At 39.9% G+C, this 16042-nt stretch overlaps 1 protein-coding gene across 4 annotated transcripts in view; it reads right to left on the bottom strand.

Annotated features, from left to right (window-relative positions):
- inf2 (inverted formin 2) overlaps positions 1–16042 on the bottom strand; it is a 47081-nt gene that overhangs the window by 14887 nt on the left and 16152 nt on the right. For 3 of the 4 annotated variants that reach the window (XM_053632400.1, XM_053632401.1, XM_053632402.1), the window contains exons 2-8: positions 14407–14843; positions 10902–11017; positions 8185–8344; positions 3770–3803; positions 3449–3590; positions 2548–2680; positions 618–1313 (exon numbers count right to left, since the gene is read on the bottom strand). In XM_053632400.1, the coding sequence (XP_053488375.1) occupies positions 618–1313; positions 2548–2680; positions 3449–3590; positions 3770–3803; positions 8185–8344; positions 10902–11017; positions 14407–14809 (1684 nt within the window). In that variant the 5' untranslated portion in view covers positions 14810–14843. Of the gene's footprint in view, positions 1–617; positions 1314–2547; positions 2681–3448; positions 3591–3765; positions 3804–8184; positions 8345–10901; positions 11018–14406; positions 14844–16042 lie in introns of those variants that run through there. The other variant, XM_053632403.1, reaches the window with a different exon arrangement.

Below are 16042 nucleotides of genomic sequence, written 5' to 3'. Positions count from 1 at the left end.
AGACTTAAATTAAAGACTATGGTGTACTATAACTTCATGTTGTGCACATTAGTTGGCTAATATATTGACTAGATGCCACTCCAGGGATCTAGTTGAGCCAGTGAGGAAAAACAGGAAGGCAGCTGCAGACTAGCCAATTCTAGAGTCAATGGCACTATGCTAGAAAAAATATACTTTTATTTCCTTTTGCCTTATCGGTTCGTTATCACTTTCATTTCACTTTGTATGAAGTGTAGAGGTGTGCACAGGACTGTTTTTAATCCTACTCCCACACACTCCCGGTGTATTCTTGCTGTTGTTTATTCAATTCAGTTCAGTTTTATTTGTATTGTTTATTGTTTATTATTGTTTCCAAGTGTGTCTTTAGGCTGTCCACATGGGGCCATCCTCAGCAACAGCGAGTGGTTTCCAAGTGATGAGCACTCCAACCAGCGTTTAAGTGCACTAATGGAATGACCTGAATTTTTGTTTTAACCATGGCAAAGGTTACTAGCTAACTAATGTTTGTTAAATTGGTGGTCAACTAGTAAAAATTCAAGTTGTTTGAGCCCTAGTACTAACAGTATAAAACATGGCTACGAAAATATAACCTCTCTAATCAAATATAGCACACTCACCAGTGACTGCTTTGGAGTTTAGCTTCTGCCAGTTGAGCTTCTTCATTCTAAGCGTGGGATATGGACCTGTCTTCACTGGCATGCTGTAAGATCTCCCCAGTGACTGAAAAGTCTGGGCTACTATTATATCTCCTCCCATAGGAGGTGGGAAAGGTGGGCATGGCATGCCAGGGAGTGGAGGTGGTACTGGAGGACCTCCAGGGAAGGGTGGAGGTGGTGGTGGCATTCCCATGCCAGGTAAAGGTGGAGGAGGAGGAGGAGCACCCATGCCTGGTAAAGGTGGTGGAGGTGGTGGCGGAACACCACCCATGCCCGGTAATAATGGTGGTGGAGGTGGAACACCACCCATGCCTGGTAAAGGTGGTGGTGGAGGTGGAACACCACCCATGCCCGGTACAGGTGGTGGTGGAGGAGGAGGAGGAGGAGGTGGTGCAGCCAAACTGGGTAATGGAGGTGGAGGAGGAGGCGGTGGAGGAGGAGGCTCGGTGGTGCAGGGCTTCTTTGTGAAACTGAAGGGCGGTGCTTGGTTGGTCATGGGTATATTTCTTAAAGATTCTTTCTCCCAATCATTCAACTCGGTCTGAATTGCTTTATCTGCTTTCTTTGTAGGTGGAGCATCTACATGATGAGCACCAGTGGAGGATTCTTTGGAAAAAATAAGCCGCTGCATGATCGTCTCGCAGGAGTCCATTTGAGCTACAAACACAAAGAATTCTTTTTTTTTTTTTTTTAAATATACATCATCTTAGTTTTTTATTTATTTATTTTTTAAAAAAAGGTACTTCACTCTCAATTTTAAACACCATGCAGCATAAATGTAGCATTTAATAATGATATTTCTAATGTCATGTTAATCTGTGTAGTACTGTGTACTGCAGTGTGTATTGCTGAATTCAAACAACCATCCATTAGCAGTGTAATGCTTGTAGACTTGTGAGTATGAACAACAAATACTACTAAAATTTACTCCTACTGTTTGTCTTGAACATGTGTGATTTCTTCCTGTTGTACAATAGGAAGTTTTTTCAGTAATTCATAGAGTAGTTCATGCTTATCTAACAAAAATGGCAGCATTATAGCCTATTCAGCTTCCTAGTAATACTGTTCATCCCTGGGAAGCTCAAATTTTGTCTTTAGATGTGTGATCAGATGGGACTTTTCTTAGTATTCAATTCTGCAAATCCCTATCCAATGACTACTGCATCGCTGTTGTAAGAGGCATGATTAAGAGTATTAAAACTAAGGAATTCAGAGGTCGGCTCCACGTCTGAATTCCTTTAAGGACTAAGAAATGTCCAAGTGATTTAACTGACTGAATAAAAATATCTTGAAACAACACAAAGCCATAATCAAAGTAGAAGCGATTACGTCTAATAAAATGAACCGATCACAACCACTAACCTGTCAAATCAAATGGAGGTCTGAATTCCATAAGGCAGGCATTCTTAAACTTGTTATAGCCTTTAACGGTAAAGTAAATTCCACGAACCCCATTGGTACAGATGAATTTCGTGAACATTATTTAAATGTGTACAATAATATTTTTGTCTATTTATTAGAGTCATAGAGATTTCTATTCCTGAATCCCCCCCCCCCCAACAATGCAGTCAGTCAGAGCTGCTGTTGGTCATATGTTCCCATTTTTTAAAAAAGTTATCGAAGAATTAAACACATTCAATCCACGAGAACAATCAAAGACACTAATACAAATAGGAACTCAGAAATAATAACAAAACACGTGGTAATTGTGTGTTCTGATTTACGCCACTAACTAAATGTAAAGAAGTCATGAACTGGTTGTGCTTCACAGACCCCTGGGAGTTACTGGACCCCATTTTCAGAAGCACTACCAAAAGGAATAAGGACTATCCAGACTGTCGAAATGACTTTGAAAGAATGTTGGAAAGATTTAGACAGACAGAAGTCTCACAGTTCTGGGCCAGGAGGACGGCACGGTTAGTAAGAGCCTCCAGGGCCTGCCAGATGTCTGCTCGCTCTGGTCCTAACAACATCAGAGTCTGTAAGATGGACAGCAGCTGCAAAGATGCAGGGGAGCTACTCACCTACAGGGACGAGAGTTTAAAAACAGACCATTAGGTTTACAGAACCGTACCCCTACACAAAATCACGTAATCATCTTGGGATTTTTAAATCACACAGTATTATACTTCATGTTGCAAACCATGCACTGTGGTGTAAGGAAACACATTTGGAATAAAATAACTTTCAATTTAGAAACGGGCGTACCGGATTTTAACAGTAACTATAAAACTGTCAACAGGTGTTCTGTCGATTTGTCCTACCTTATCAGATTTTCCTATCATAGTGCAAAATTATAACTATATCTAATCCAGCCATCCTACCACGATGAAAAATCCTACTGCGGGTCGCATCTGTGACTACGTAAAATAATTTAGTGCAACTTTGCCAAAGATTCTTATTTGGCAATGGTAGTGCAAAATATCTCATCAGATTGTCCTACCAGCATAAAATAAACAGGTAGGATGATTTTACAGTACAAAATACCTCATCAGATTGTCCTACCAGCATAAAATACACAGGCAAGATGATAAAAAATGATGGGCGCACTGTTCAAGATAAATGACGCAATATTGAAGTGCGTGTGCGCAGTAAGCCCTGGTAGGACAAACTGATGGGTAGGATGAAATGTCAGGACACCAGGGTTTACAGTCTACCTCATGTAGATACTGATAAAGAAGATTAGCATTTCTGTGCAGGGTATAAAGTTCTGTTGTAATTTCTTAATGTTTGTGGATATGGAACATGTCAAACACTAAGAATCAGTTCCTGGGACACTTGAGCAAGCTCACTTTGTTAAACAGAGTGATGAAGACTTCCTGGTGATTGCTCATATCAATGCCTCCATAAAGCCTCAACAGTTCCTCCTCGTCCTCAGCCATGGCTTCCTCAAATGCCTCACACTGGATGATCAAGTCTTCATCCTCCTCCTCTCTGTTAAAACAAACAAACAAACAAACAAACAAACAAACAAACAAACACCCATATGCAAACAGGAAATGAAACAGAAATGTTTGTAATCTCAGAATATTCGTTCTAGTATTATTATTTTGGACATGATTGGAGGAATTCAAGCACGAGCTGATATGTAAATAAATCGATATTAAACTTACCGCAGCTTCGGCAGGAGGTCAAGCAGCTGTAAACCTGGTAGATCAAGGTCAAAAAGAGCAAAGCAGTTTTCATAAGTTTTTCATGAGGTTGTGACTTTTGAAACATTCTTGTACGTCAGTGGGAGAAACCCAAAGGCCAGACAACAACTTTTTTCTTCTTCTTCTTCTTCCTCCTTTGGACGGAAATCAGCACGGACATAAAGGTGAGTGCGATTGAGGCGCGCGGCCCCATTAACCAATCGGCAACAAGGGCTGCGTTCCAAACCGCATACTACCGTACTAAGTAGCATGCCAATGTAGTGCGCTAACCACATGCGCTACTTCACTCGCTACGTAGTATACTAGGGTTGTAAATTGAGCGTAGCCACGCTTTGTTTTGGACAGTCTTTCAGTGTTTATGCTTTATTATTCGGGGTAATTTAGGGCAGACTAGCCTACATATTGGCTACTATGACACTCGTTATATAAAAGTGAACTTTATTATACTAATAGGTTACTGATACTAAACAGTTCAACTAAGAGCTAATGTCTTTTAATGTAAAACTGTTTATCCCTATTCGCTTTTATTATTAGACCACAAGTACAGTGGATATGAAAAGTCTACACACCCCTGTTAAAATGGCAGGTTTTTGATACGTCAGAAATACATAAATAATGAAACCAAGATAAATAATATCAGAACCTTTTCTACCTTAATTGTAAAAATTAAGCAGTAGCAGCAGTACAACCCCAATTCAGAAAAAGTTGGGGACGCTGTGTAAAATGTAAATAAATATTTGCAAATCTCATAAACCCGTATGTTACTCGCAGTAGAACATAGAAAACATATCAAATGTTTAAACCGAGGAAGTGTACCATTTTAAGGAAAAAATAAGGTCATTTTGAATTTGATGGCCACAACATGTCTCACAAAAGTTCAAGGCTGGAAAAGTAAGTGTTACGTGCATTCTGTTTTTATTTACATTTTACACAGTGTCCCAACATTTTTCGGAATTGGGGTTGTACAATAATCTGGTTGCATAAGTGTGCACACCCCTAAACTAATACTTGGTTGAAGCACCTTTAGATTTATCACAGCATTCAATCTTGTTGGGTAACAAGATTGAATCCAATCACAGATTTGTGATTGGATTTAGGTCTGGACTCTGGCTGGGCCTTTCCAAAACCTTGAACTTGTTTTGATGAAGCCACTCCTTTGTTGATCTGGAGGTTTGCTTTGGGTCGTTCTCAAGCTGAAAGGTGAAATTCCTCATCATCTAAAGTGTTTTAGCAGAAGTCTTAAGGTGGAATTTTTAGCTATTTTGAGCATTTTTTCCCCTATCCTGATTAAAACCCCAGTTCCAGCTGAAGAGAACCAGCCCCTAAGTATGATGCTCCCACCACCATGCTTCCCCAAAAAACATTTCTGGGTGTTTGTCACATAATATTTATATTTATTAAATTTCACAATAAAGGTGAAAAAGGTTCTGACATTCCTTAATTCAGAAGGCTGAAATCAGGCAATACAACAGCTCTGATTAAACATTTGATTAAACACTGGACTAATCTTTTTCAAGAAAACTGGAATTTTTGATGGAAATTTGAGAATCTGGGCCAAACACAAACAAATGATTTAAGTGAGGACATACTAACAGCTAAATTAACAGTTTACTGATCAACTTTAATACTGATCAACTCAATACACTTGGAAAAAAAAACCTCTTAAAAATCATACACACTGATGGCTCTGTATTTGGGGTCAGCTTGTGGCAAACTTATATTTTTGTAGTCATTATCTTGTTTTTGCTTCAAACGTATGTATTGGCACTCTGTCCAGGGTGTACCCTGCCTTGTGCCCGATGCTCCCTAGGATAGGCTCCAGGTTTCCCCGTGACCCTGAAAAGGAGTAAGCGGTATAGAAGATGGATGGATGGATGTATGTAAACTCATTCATCTTGTTCTACCATGAGCCTGGTATGATGATAAGGATGGTGAGTACTTCAAGGCCTTCATAATACATGGCTCTTTTTTTTTTTTTTCATTATAACATCTGCTCAGCAAACACAAACACCTAATCCTAAACGACAGATGCCAACTGTTCTGGTTTGAACGAGTTTTGTTTCCCATCATCTTGTTCATCCTCTTGTTCACGTGTAATAGACATGATTTTATGAATATTCATAATGGTGTTACAGGCTATACCATTTGTTAAATCATTAATAATATACGATAATTTAATTTACTAATGATTTTGCTCTGTTTCATCCTATATAATAACAAGAAATCACAAAGGAGAGCCAGAATAAATCCTCTGTCTAATGTTGCTGTGTGCTTTTCTTCTGTCTTAGAATAAAATGACTTGTCATTTTGATTTGAAGACTCTATACGCCTCAAAATTTTCAACTCCACAGACGTACAAACGTATATGTTGTATGTATGTACGATACGCACCCCTTATCATGAATTTGTCGAACATTTCATGATCACTGGAAGTGTAAAAACTTGGTTTGTGTTCATAGAACTGAGTGAAAATACAGTGTTTGTAGAACCACAGTTACATCTGTATCAAACATCACCTTGACTGTGACCTCACATGTGTAAAAACCTATAAAAGGCACCTCTAGAGCAGCGGCTCAAAAATCCTTAAAAAAACAATATACTGAATGCAGCACAAAAGGCACCTTCTTCCATTTGACACACACTAAGGACACCTCCTGGGTGGCACTAAGAGGAGTGTCACTGGCAGGCATTTGTGAGCATGGTGTTCACTTTCACCAGATTCTACAGACTTCTGTTGTCATTGTGAAGGGTTGTCATTACCCCATATGGTCTGTAGTGAGTTTGTGTCATCCTCAAAAGAAAAGAACATTGGTGCCTTGAGAGCTTTTCATGTTCATTAGCGTACACTTACGGGACTCTGAGAGAGTTTCTTCTTCAATTAAGCGCAATATCATAGCCAGAGCCATATCTCCCTACAGCTCTCACCTGGTTTTCCACTGATGCTAAGCAGGGTTGAGCCTGGTCAGTACCTGGATGGGAGACCTCTCCAGGAAAACTAAGGTTGCTGCTGGAAGTGGTATTAGTGGGCCAGCAGGGGGTGCTCACCTAGTGGTCTGTGTGGGGCTTAATGGCCCAGTATTGTGACAGGGACGCTATACTGTAGAAACACCACAGTCTTTCAGATGAGATGTTAAACTGAGGTCCTGACTCTCTGTGGCCATTAAAAATCCCATGACACTTATGCTAAAAGAGTAGGAGTATAACCCTGGTGTTCTGGCAAATTTCTGTCATGGCCCCTTAATAATCCCCAACTCTCTCCCCTCCACTAATAGTTGGTGTGTGGTGGACGTTCTGGTGCACTATGGCTGCTGTCGCATCATCCAGGTGGATGCTACACACTAGTTTTGGTTGAGGAGACTTCCCCTATACAATGTAAAGCGCTTTGAGTGTCTAGAAAAATAGCGCCATATAAATGTAAGGAATTATTATTAAATATTATCATCACTTGAGTGATTCTAACCTTCAACAGAATGTAGATATAGTCAATAAAGTACATTATTAATAGACTTAGTGATTCTCATTACACCCATTATGCTCAATAGAAACATATTCTTATTCTACTGGCCTTATTTAAAATCTGTATTCTTAAAGAAGATCAGTATCAGTACTTGACTGGAGGTCACCCTCAGTAAAGATCAGCATCATAATTGAGTGTCATTCCTAAAATATTGATGCTTTGAGCTATCAACATTCCCCAAGGAAAAAAAAAGTAGGATCACTTATTCTAAGTGCTGTCCAGGGAATACACTATCTGGGGAATGCATCAGGAAGTGTTATGAACCCTCGGGACTTTGATAAGTGGTCTCCACTAGTTCTGAAACGAAACCACCTTGGCTGTGTGGAATGTAAGGAAGGCGGGTTATGTAGGTACATGTGGTTCTATGAATCGTTTAAGTGGATGAGCAATGGCTTCTGGGTAACCTGAATTGATGCAAATGGCCAGAGGACAAATGTGTCAGAGCGGGGCTGCATGCATGAGGTCATGGTAAATAGGTGATGTTTGCTATTAGTACTTAGCTAGGAAAGAGCACACAGGTAGAGATTCCACTAATTCCAGAAGGAAGCCACCCTCGTGGTGCTCCGCTTAGTCATAGTACCATTGCTGCATACTGTATAGGTAATATACAGTATGTAGCAATGGTACTATGATTTTACTGGTGTAAACACAAGCTTATGTTTTCTGTGAGATGTGCTTGGTACAGATGAGTAAATATATTTGCTTTCACTGCATTTCATAAATGCTTTCACCGTAAACTGGACTGGTTTCTAGTTGATCACACAGGGGTTTAATTACACTTAGTTACATTTTTGCCCCATCATCACTCTTGTCCTCAAGTTAAAAAAGAAAGAAAGCTGTGCTCATGTATATAGCATACCGATGAATTCTTTGCGCATCTTGTCCCTTTGGCGCAGGTCTTCTGTGCTGAAGATGAGCGCGTTGATGAAGCTCAGCAGCGTCACCATGTAGTGCACATTATCTGTGTTCTGCAGTTCATTCATGATCACACTGAAGCGGTACTGCTGCATCTTTATAGCCTGCAAGAGAAAAATAATGCACGTTATCTAACATGCAGCTGCTAAAACCACAGCCTGCAGTTTTATGATAAAATTAGAAATACAAGTTGGTATACTATTACGAAAGTGCAGTCAATTGAGCAAGTTTACCTTCAGGGCATATTTAAATGTATTTATAGTTTATATTTATAATACATTTATACTTTTACGTCCTTTGAACAGGTGCACAGTGGCTTAGTGGTTAACACGTTCGCCTCAAACCGCCAAGGTAGGCGATTCGATTCCTGTGGCCCTGTGAGTGCGGAGTTTGCATGTTCTCCGCTTGCTGTGGGGGTTTCCTCCCTCAGTCCAAAGATGTGCATGGTAGGCTGATTGCCGTGTCCGAAGTGTCCATAGTGTGTGAATGTGTATGTGAGTGTGCCCTGCGATGGGTGAACCTTGTGCCCGATGCTCCCTAGGATGGGCTCCAGGTTCCCTGCAACCCAGTAAAATAAGCAGTATAGAAGATAGATGGATCCTTTGAACAGATTTTTGATCTTTTTAGGTACAGTATGTTCTGATTATGTTCAGCCCTTATTATGTTTAACAGTATGTTCTCATTATGTTCCCCTGTGGCATCTGTTTTTAGCTCTGCCAGATTAAGATGAAGCCTCCTTCAAATGACAGGAAACACCCATTTTATTTGTCATTCATTTTGTAATTGAACTACAAAAAAAACCAGTACATTTTTCACCCAGAAACCAAGAAGGTTGAAAATTTTGAAAAATTCGGCTGTCGGATAAACAGACAAAGTTTTTTTTTGGACAACATATTGGAGAAAATACTGCTTTTGACATCCTTCTTTCTAACTATGTTTCGTCCTTCACAACCATCTCTCTTTGTCTGAAATGTTGTCCTACTCCCTGCTCTCTATTTGTACACTAACCAGTGCGTTGTGTGATGTAATAAGTGCAACAGTGCCCAGTGGAGTGCACAGTGCAACTCCACTGTGCTTTAGAACATGGCTACAAACTGGCGAAACCGTTTTGTGTTAGTGTGCGGTATAGTTAATAGGATAAAGATTTGGACATAGCTAAAATCTATGAGTGAAACTTTTCATTAGCATACTAAATTAGCATTCGGAGATAGGACCCCATTATGTACTATGCGCAACAATCCTAGACAAAAGGGTTCTTCATGGGTCCTTTGAATGCTTAATTGTTCTAGCATTGAACATTTTCTGAGAAACGTTCTGTTGTAGCGTTGTACACCAAACTTTTTTTTTTTTTTAGGTCTCCCCTATCATATGATAGCTACCAACCAGGGAGGGTGAAGGCGAACGTGTGTTTCCTCGAGGACACGTGAAGGCAGCATCTGTATCTTTTCAAACTGGTGCTCAAGAAGCATCACAGAGCTGCAAAACACACTTGGAGGAAGGTGCTATCCGGCCTCTTTTGCACGCATGCATGAGCTAAATTGACTAGCGAATGATGCTGTAACAGGGGAGAGAGAGAGAAAATCTTTGCTGCTGTGCTACCCAGTATGTTTAAGGGATCTCAGGAATAGACAAATCCTTTAGAGTGCTACTAATGTGTCAAAATATTATGCCTGAACTACATGGGATGTAGCCATTCAATATATTATTAGCAACAACATATTTCTGTGTGTTAAATTGAATAACAACACTGTGAAGATGCAATTCTCTTGTAATTAATATTCACTTCATTCATTCATGGGTGTGAAACAGTCAAATGACACTGGTGTAACTTTTTGCACTCTATCACTATACAGTTGTTCCCAAACATTTGCATACCCCTTGCAGAATCTGCTAAATCTTAATACTGTTAATAAAATAAGACAGATCATAAAAATCCCATGTTGTGTTTTATTTAGTTCTGTCCTGAAGAAGCTATTTCATATAACAGATGTTTACATATAGTCCACAAGACAAGATAATAGCTGAATTTATAGAAATGACCCCATTCAAAAGTTTACATACCCTTGATTCTTAATACTGTGTGCAGTTACCTGGATGATCCACGACTGTTTTTTGTTTTGTGATAGCTGCTCATGAGTCCCTTGTTGGTCCTGAGCAGTTAAACTGCCCACTGTTCAGAAAAATCTGAAGGATTCTTCAAAAATTTTTGGATTTTTCTGAAGAACACTGGGCAGTTTAACTGCTCTGCTTTATAAATTCAGCTATTATCTTGTCTTGTGGACTATATGTTATGTGAAATAGCTTATTCAGGGCAGAACTTAATAAAAAACAACATGGGATTTTTATGATCCCTCTTATTTATTTTGTTAAAAGTATTAAGATTTAGCAGATTCTCCAAGGGGTATGCAAACTTTTGGGCACAACTGCACATACACAAGAGGACATTTTGGAGAAGTGGGTCTCAACCGATTCATTGAGAACTCTAATTCACATTTTTATTTAGTTCCACTTCCTCACACTCTTAACCACAAATGTTTACAGTCTTTTTTTTTTGTTGTTGTTGTTGTCTGGCTCAGGTGCTTTTGCAGCAGAATAAAAAAAAATAACTGGCTGTCGAAGAACCTGATCATGTGTTATAAAATACTGATCATTGACACTTGCCTTATAATGGTCCAGAGAGTCCAGTGCCAATCTGTATCCTTCTGAATCAAACATGCTGAGGGCAGCCAGCAGCTCAAACACTTGCTTCTTCACCATGATATTGGATGTATCCAGAGCTGGATGGAACAAACCACAAAAAAAACCCACAATTATTTCACCATACTTTGGTATGTTCATACCATATTGCTCTTTTTGCCATCTTTCTGTTGTGATTGACTGGTTAGTCTATAACAAATCTAACCTGGCACCTATGATGGAAAAAACAACTAAATATGTGACTGCTCTTAAAGCCAGGCCATTATATGAGACCATGCATGTTCTCTCATGTACTCCGAATGGAACAGTATACTGAGATGAATTTGAAAATACTTTGCAATGTGTTTTCTAGTCAACATAGTGGTGTTACAGGTAGTGTTGCTGCCTCACAGCTCTAAAGTTTCATCCTGAGCTGGGTTACTCTCTATGCAGAGATATCTATGTGCGATATTGCTTAAATGTGAGCTATTGCAGTCGTAAAAATGTGTGCTACAGAATATATCAAATGGAGTATTATGTTGCGGTGGACTTTGACAGTCTAATGGTCTTACAATGATGTTTTCTTTTTGTCACTTCCAAAATTTGTCTTGCCTTAGATGCAAAGATTTGTAACAAAGATTTCTTTTCGATTCATGAAGTCCTGAAGTGAGAACAGTTCTAGCCCAGAGATCTTGCTTTTTCAAAATATTGGGCTCTTGGTATGCAGAGTGAGGTTAATTATGGCGCTTCTGTATACAAATATCGAGAACTTTAAACTCTCTTTCTCACTCATTTTCAGTGATCGCTTTGTCCTGGTCAGGGTTGTGGTGGATCCGGGAACCTATCCGGAGAACCCTGGGCGTGGAGAGGACCATGTCGTGTCGTGCCTCCACACCTACAAATTTATTTCGATTTATTCATTTCCAGACTCTGGACATTGATCTCTGAGGAATGGCTCCAGAATGTGGGCATTATATTCTCTATTTTGGCCACATTACTTTTTCCTATAGACGTCTATGACTAAAGGAAGTCAGTAAGATTAACAATACTACGATGGCTCAAACAAAGCTTATGTTTGGGAATTTACACCAAATGCATGCGTATTAATGATTAAATGAAAATGTTCAAAGAGCCATGTGTGACTGTTTCATAGGCTGTATGAATATTAATAAGGCCACTGGCAATCATCCACACTCTTGGACTAAGTTTATTCACACACACCATGCATTGTATAAAAAGCTTTGTCTTAAAGAAAGAGAAGCACACATACTTGGTCATTTGATTGATATTTGGTTGTGCAGTTACCAAAGCGTGAGTTTGTTTGTTTGTTTGTTTGTTTGCACACCATTCCATCTTTCTTCTGAACACTCAAAAGCGCTATATAAATGTTAAGGCGCGTAGTAAAGAAGCAATCTTGGAGGTGCAGCTGCTGAGCTTGTGCCCTCCACAACTGCTTGGGTCACCTTTGGCCCAGGTCCCAGCTGTCAAACGCTTTGAAAAGCCCATTTGCAGCTTCTCCCTGGGGTGCTGGGAGAGTTCTGCTTGCACACTGACTCGAGACCAGTTGTGCTGCTTCTTCTACAGTGCCCGGGTTTCTGATTACTTATTTTGTAGCAGTATGAAAGGCTTCATAGCCCTGGGGAAGCAGTGGATATTGGGTACCAAGGTGGAAGGGTTCTGCCACAGCTCCAGTAAATTCCTTGGAAGAGACTTTCGTTAATTTCGTTCATTTCATATTTAAACCCCTGTTATATATACGACAATTAATCTATTTTATGCGTAGATGTGTTAAATATGTTACATGTAAAAAATTTTTTTACATAATATACAGCCCTTTAGGTTTGTTTGTTTTTTGAGAAGCTTATTATCCAGCATGTATTATTAATGTTGTGAATATATACCCTACTGTACTATTAATATGTTTATTAAGATGAAATAACTATAGGTTGGAGTCTATAAGCGACACAGAACTCTGAGAAGGTCCATTATGGAAACAGTGAATCTGTTGACTTCACTATCAAAATCAACTATGTCCTGTTTGTATAGCAGGCTGATCAGCATGGGTGTAATGATTTCCTGAGGACGATGTTGTTCTATGAGATGTAAATGAAGCCCCTGGTTTTCCCAACCGGAGAGAGGGAGGTTGATTGTGTTTCGCTGGGGTGTGTGTTTATGGGTGAAACAAAGCAGTTGTTGTGCACCCTGGGACCGGAGCTCCCGAGAGAGCCAGCGACTACGAGAGGTTCTCACAGAAGAGAGAGACAGAGAGCTTCCAGGAGGCTCACTCTTTCACTTTGTACTCATCAATGGCATCCCCCCGCCCCCCGACCCTCTCTTCACTCGAACAATAGCAGCGCATTCCATTGCAGACCTTTGCTCAGCCCAGCCGGAGTTTCACCATGTCATTCATTTCCAGTTCCAGCACACAGGACATTAGATGCTCCTCACACTCACGGTCTCACAGGCAGCATCTGTGTGCCACTGAATCTCCTAATATATGGCTATATAAATGTGTGCTACAGAATATATCAAATGGAGTATTATGTTGCGGTGGACTTTGACAGTCTAATGGTCTTACAATGATGTTTTCTTTTTGTCACTTCCAAAATTTGTCTTGCCTTAGATGCAAAGATTTGTAACAAAGATTTCTTTTCGATTCATGAAGTCCTGAAGTGAGAACAGTTCTAGCCCAGAGATCTTGCTTTTTCAAAATATTGGGCTCTTGGTATGCAGAGTGAGGTTAATTATGGCGCTTCTGTATACAAATATCGAGAACTTTAAACTCTCTTTCTCACTCATTTTCAGTGATCGCTTTGTCCTGGTCAGGGTTGTGGTGGATCCGGGAACCTATCCGGAGAACCCTGGGCGTGGAGAGGACATAAACCCTGGATGGGATGCCAGTCCATTGCAGGGTACCGTGTACAGATACACATTCACACACTCATTCACACCTAGAGGCAATTTATCTTGGCCAGTCCACCTACTGGCATGTTTTTGGAAGGTAAGCAGAGAGCCTTGAGGAAACCCATTCGGACATAGGGAAAACATGCGCAGAAACTCCACACAGATAGTAACCCGGACCCAGGACCAAACCATGGATGCTGGAGCTGTGTGGCTGTGCTACGTGCCACCCACTATGGAATTTGAGCTAACATTTTTCCATTTCACCGTGAAATGATCAATGGATAATAATAATAATAATAAGAAGAAGAAGAAGAAGAAGAAGAAGAAGAAGAAGAAGGAGAAAAGCCATAAACTCATTTAAAGACCTACTTGAGAATGGATTTTTCTATCCACATGATCTTAAATTGGCTAAAACAAAAAGGAGTTATGTTTTGCTTTTCATGCAGATCCATATAAGGCAAACATCTTGGCTTTCCGCAGACTGATGACTCCACATAAATAGCAGTGTAGTTCTGGCCATTTTTATCAAAAGTACAGCAATACTAAAAATACATTTTTCCAATACATACAGTACTAAATGTTGTACCTTGTGAGAGCTTACGCACATAACCCTCATTTTCCATGATGAAATGGATCCCTATGGATGAGTTCATTACAGCTTTGACACAGCTGACACAGGTGAGCTGGAGCAGTGCGTCGGTGATGCGCGAGCAGCCGCGACCTGAGAGACGGTCCAGGGCCTCCAACAGCAGGTCGAGGCCTGACAGTTCGAGAAACTGCACCATCCATGCCTGATCACTGCCCTCCAGCCGCTTTTTCAGGCCAGAGTAGTTGACCACGGTGGGCACCTGCAGCAGGCGGATGCACAGCTCGGGTTCAGCATTCTCTAGGTTGGCCTCCTGCGTGCTTGAGTCTGAGTCCTGAGATGAGCCCAGGTGACTTTTCAATACTGCCCATTTCTTCTGCACTCTTTCGGACTTCACTGACATGATGAAGATGATTCAGATGATGATGAAGGAAGAACTGTCAAAAAGAAAACACACACACACACAAACAGATCAAGTCAACTTCCTGAGCTGACTGAAATGAGGCAAGTTGTATATCTAAATATAACATTTTACGAATCAAAAATGGTTGATTATGGAGATTATGTTGATTATGTTTTTTTTTATGTCAGCTATGAATCAATTCAAAATGTACATCTTGACGATATTTTGTGTGGTTTTTCTATAAATAACTCACTTTTTGTCACATTGTGTATGTTACACAACAGTACACAAAGTTCTAATTCAATATGATACAACACATTTTCAATTCAGCAAAAAAGTCATTGCATGAATATGTGCCATGGGTTCCATTTCAACTGATTAAACACTCAATATTCTAAAAATATCAGTATTTGGGCCTCGAATGACTTAAGTTTCCCATTTACAACATTGTATCAAAACTCATGTTAGTGGAAAACTAACTAAAAATATATATATATATATTTTTTTCTTCTCAGTAAATATATTTCCAATGAGGCTTTTCACATGAAATTTTCACCAGACATCAGTATTAACTCAAGAAATCTGGAAATATAAAGAATTCACAACATTAAAGTCCATTAATGATGTTATGTGTAATAAAGTGGAATGACACAGGAAAAAAGTATTGAACACGCTAAGTAAAAGCAGTTCTGCAAAGCAAGGTAAGGCAAGGAACCAGCTGAAATCTGTAAGTAATTATACCTCCTGTCTGTGCAAATTAATATCAGCTGGGTTAGTAAATTGATGGTTTATAAAAAGGCTTTTCGTTAACAAGGTGTTACACAAGAAACATCTCATGATGGGTAAAAGCAAAGATCTCTCCCAAGACCTTCACAACCTTATTGTTGCAAAACACATTAATGGAAGCGGATACAGACGTAGCCCAAGAGCCAAGGATCACTCGGAAAAAGCTCCAGAAACACTTGGAGGCAGTAGGTACCATTGTCACAGAGAAAACAATAGGAAATGCACTCCACTCCTCACACTCACCCCGCAAGACTCCATTACTAAAGAAAAGGCATGTCGAAGCTCTTTTAAAGTTTGCTACAACTCATTTGGACAAGCCTATGAAATACTGGGAGAGTGTAGTCTGGTCAGATGATAGCAAAATTGAACTTTTTGGCTGTCATACTACACACCATGTTTGGAGAAGAAGCATCATGATGTGAGCTGTTTTTCATCGCATGGTACTGG

This window comes from Ictalurus furcatus, chromosome 9, assembly GCF_023375685.1.
Source record: "Ictalurus furcatus strain D&B chromosome 9, Billie_1.0, whole genome shotgun sequence".
Classification (NCBI taxonomy): domain Eukaryota; kingdom Metazoa; phylum Chordata; class Actinopteri; order Siluriformes; family Ictaluridae; genus Ictalurus; species Ictalurus furcatus.
The sequence above is the reverse complement of the archived record's forward strand: the minus strand, read 5'-3'. Positions and strand labels throughout refer to the sequence as shown.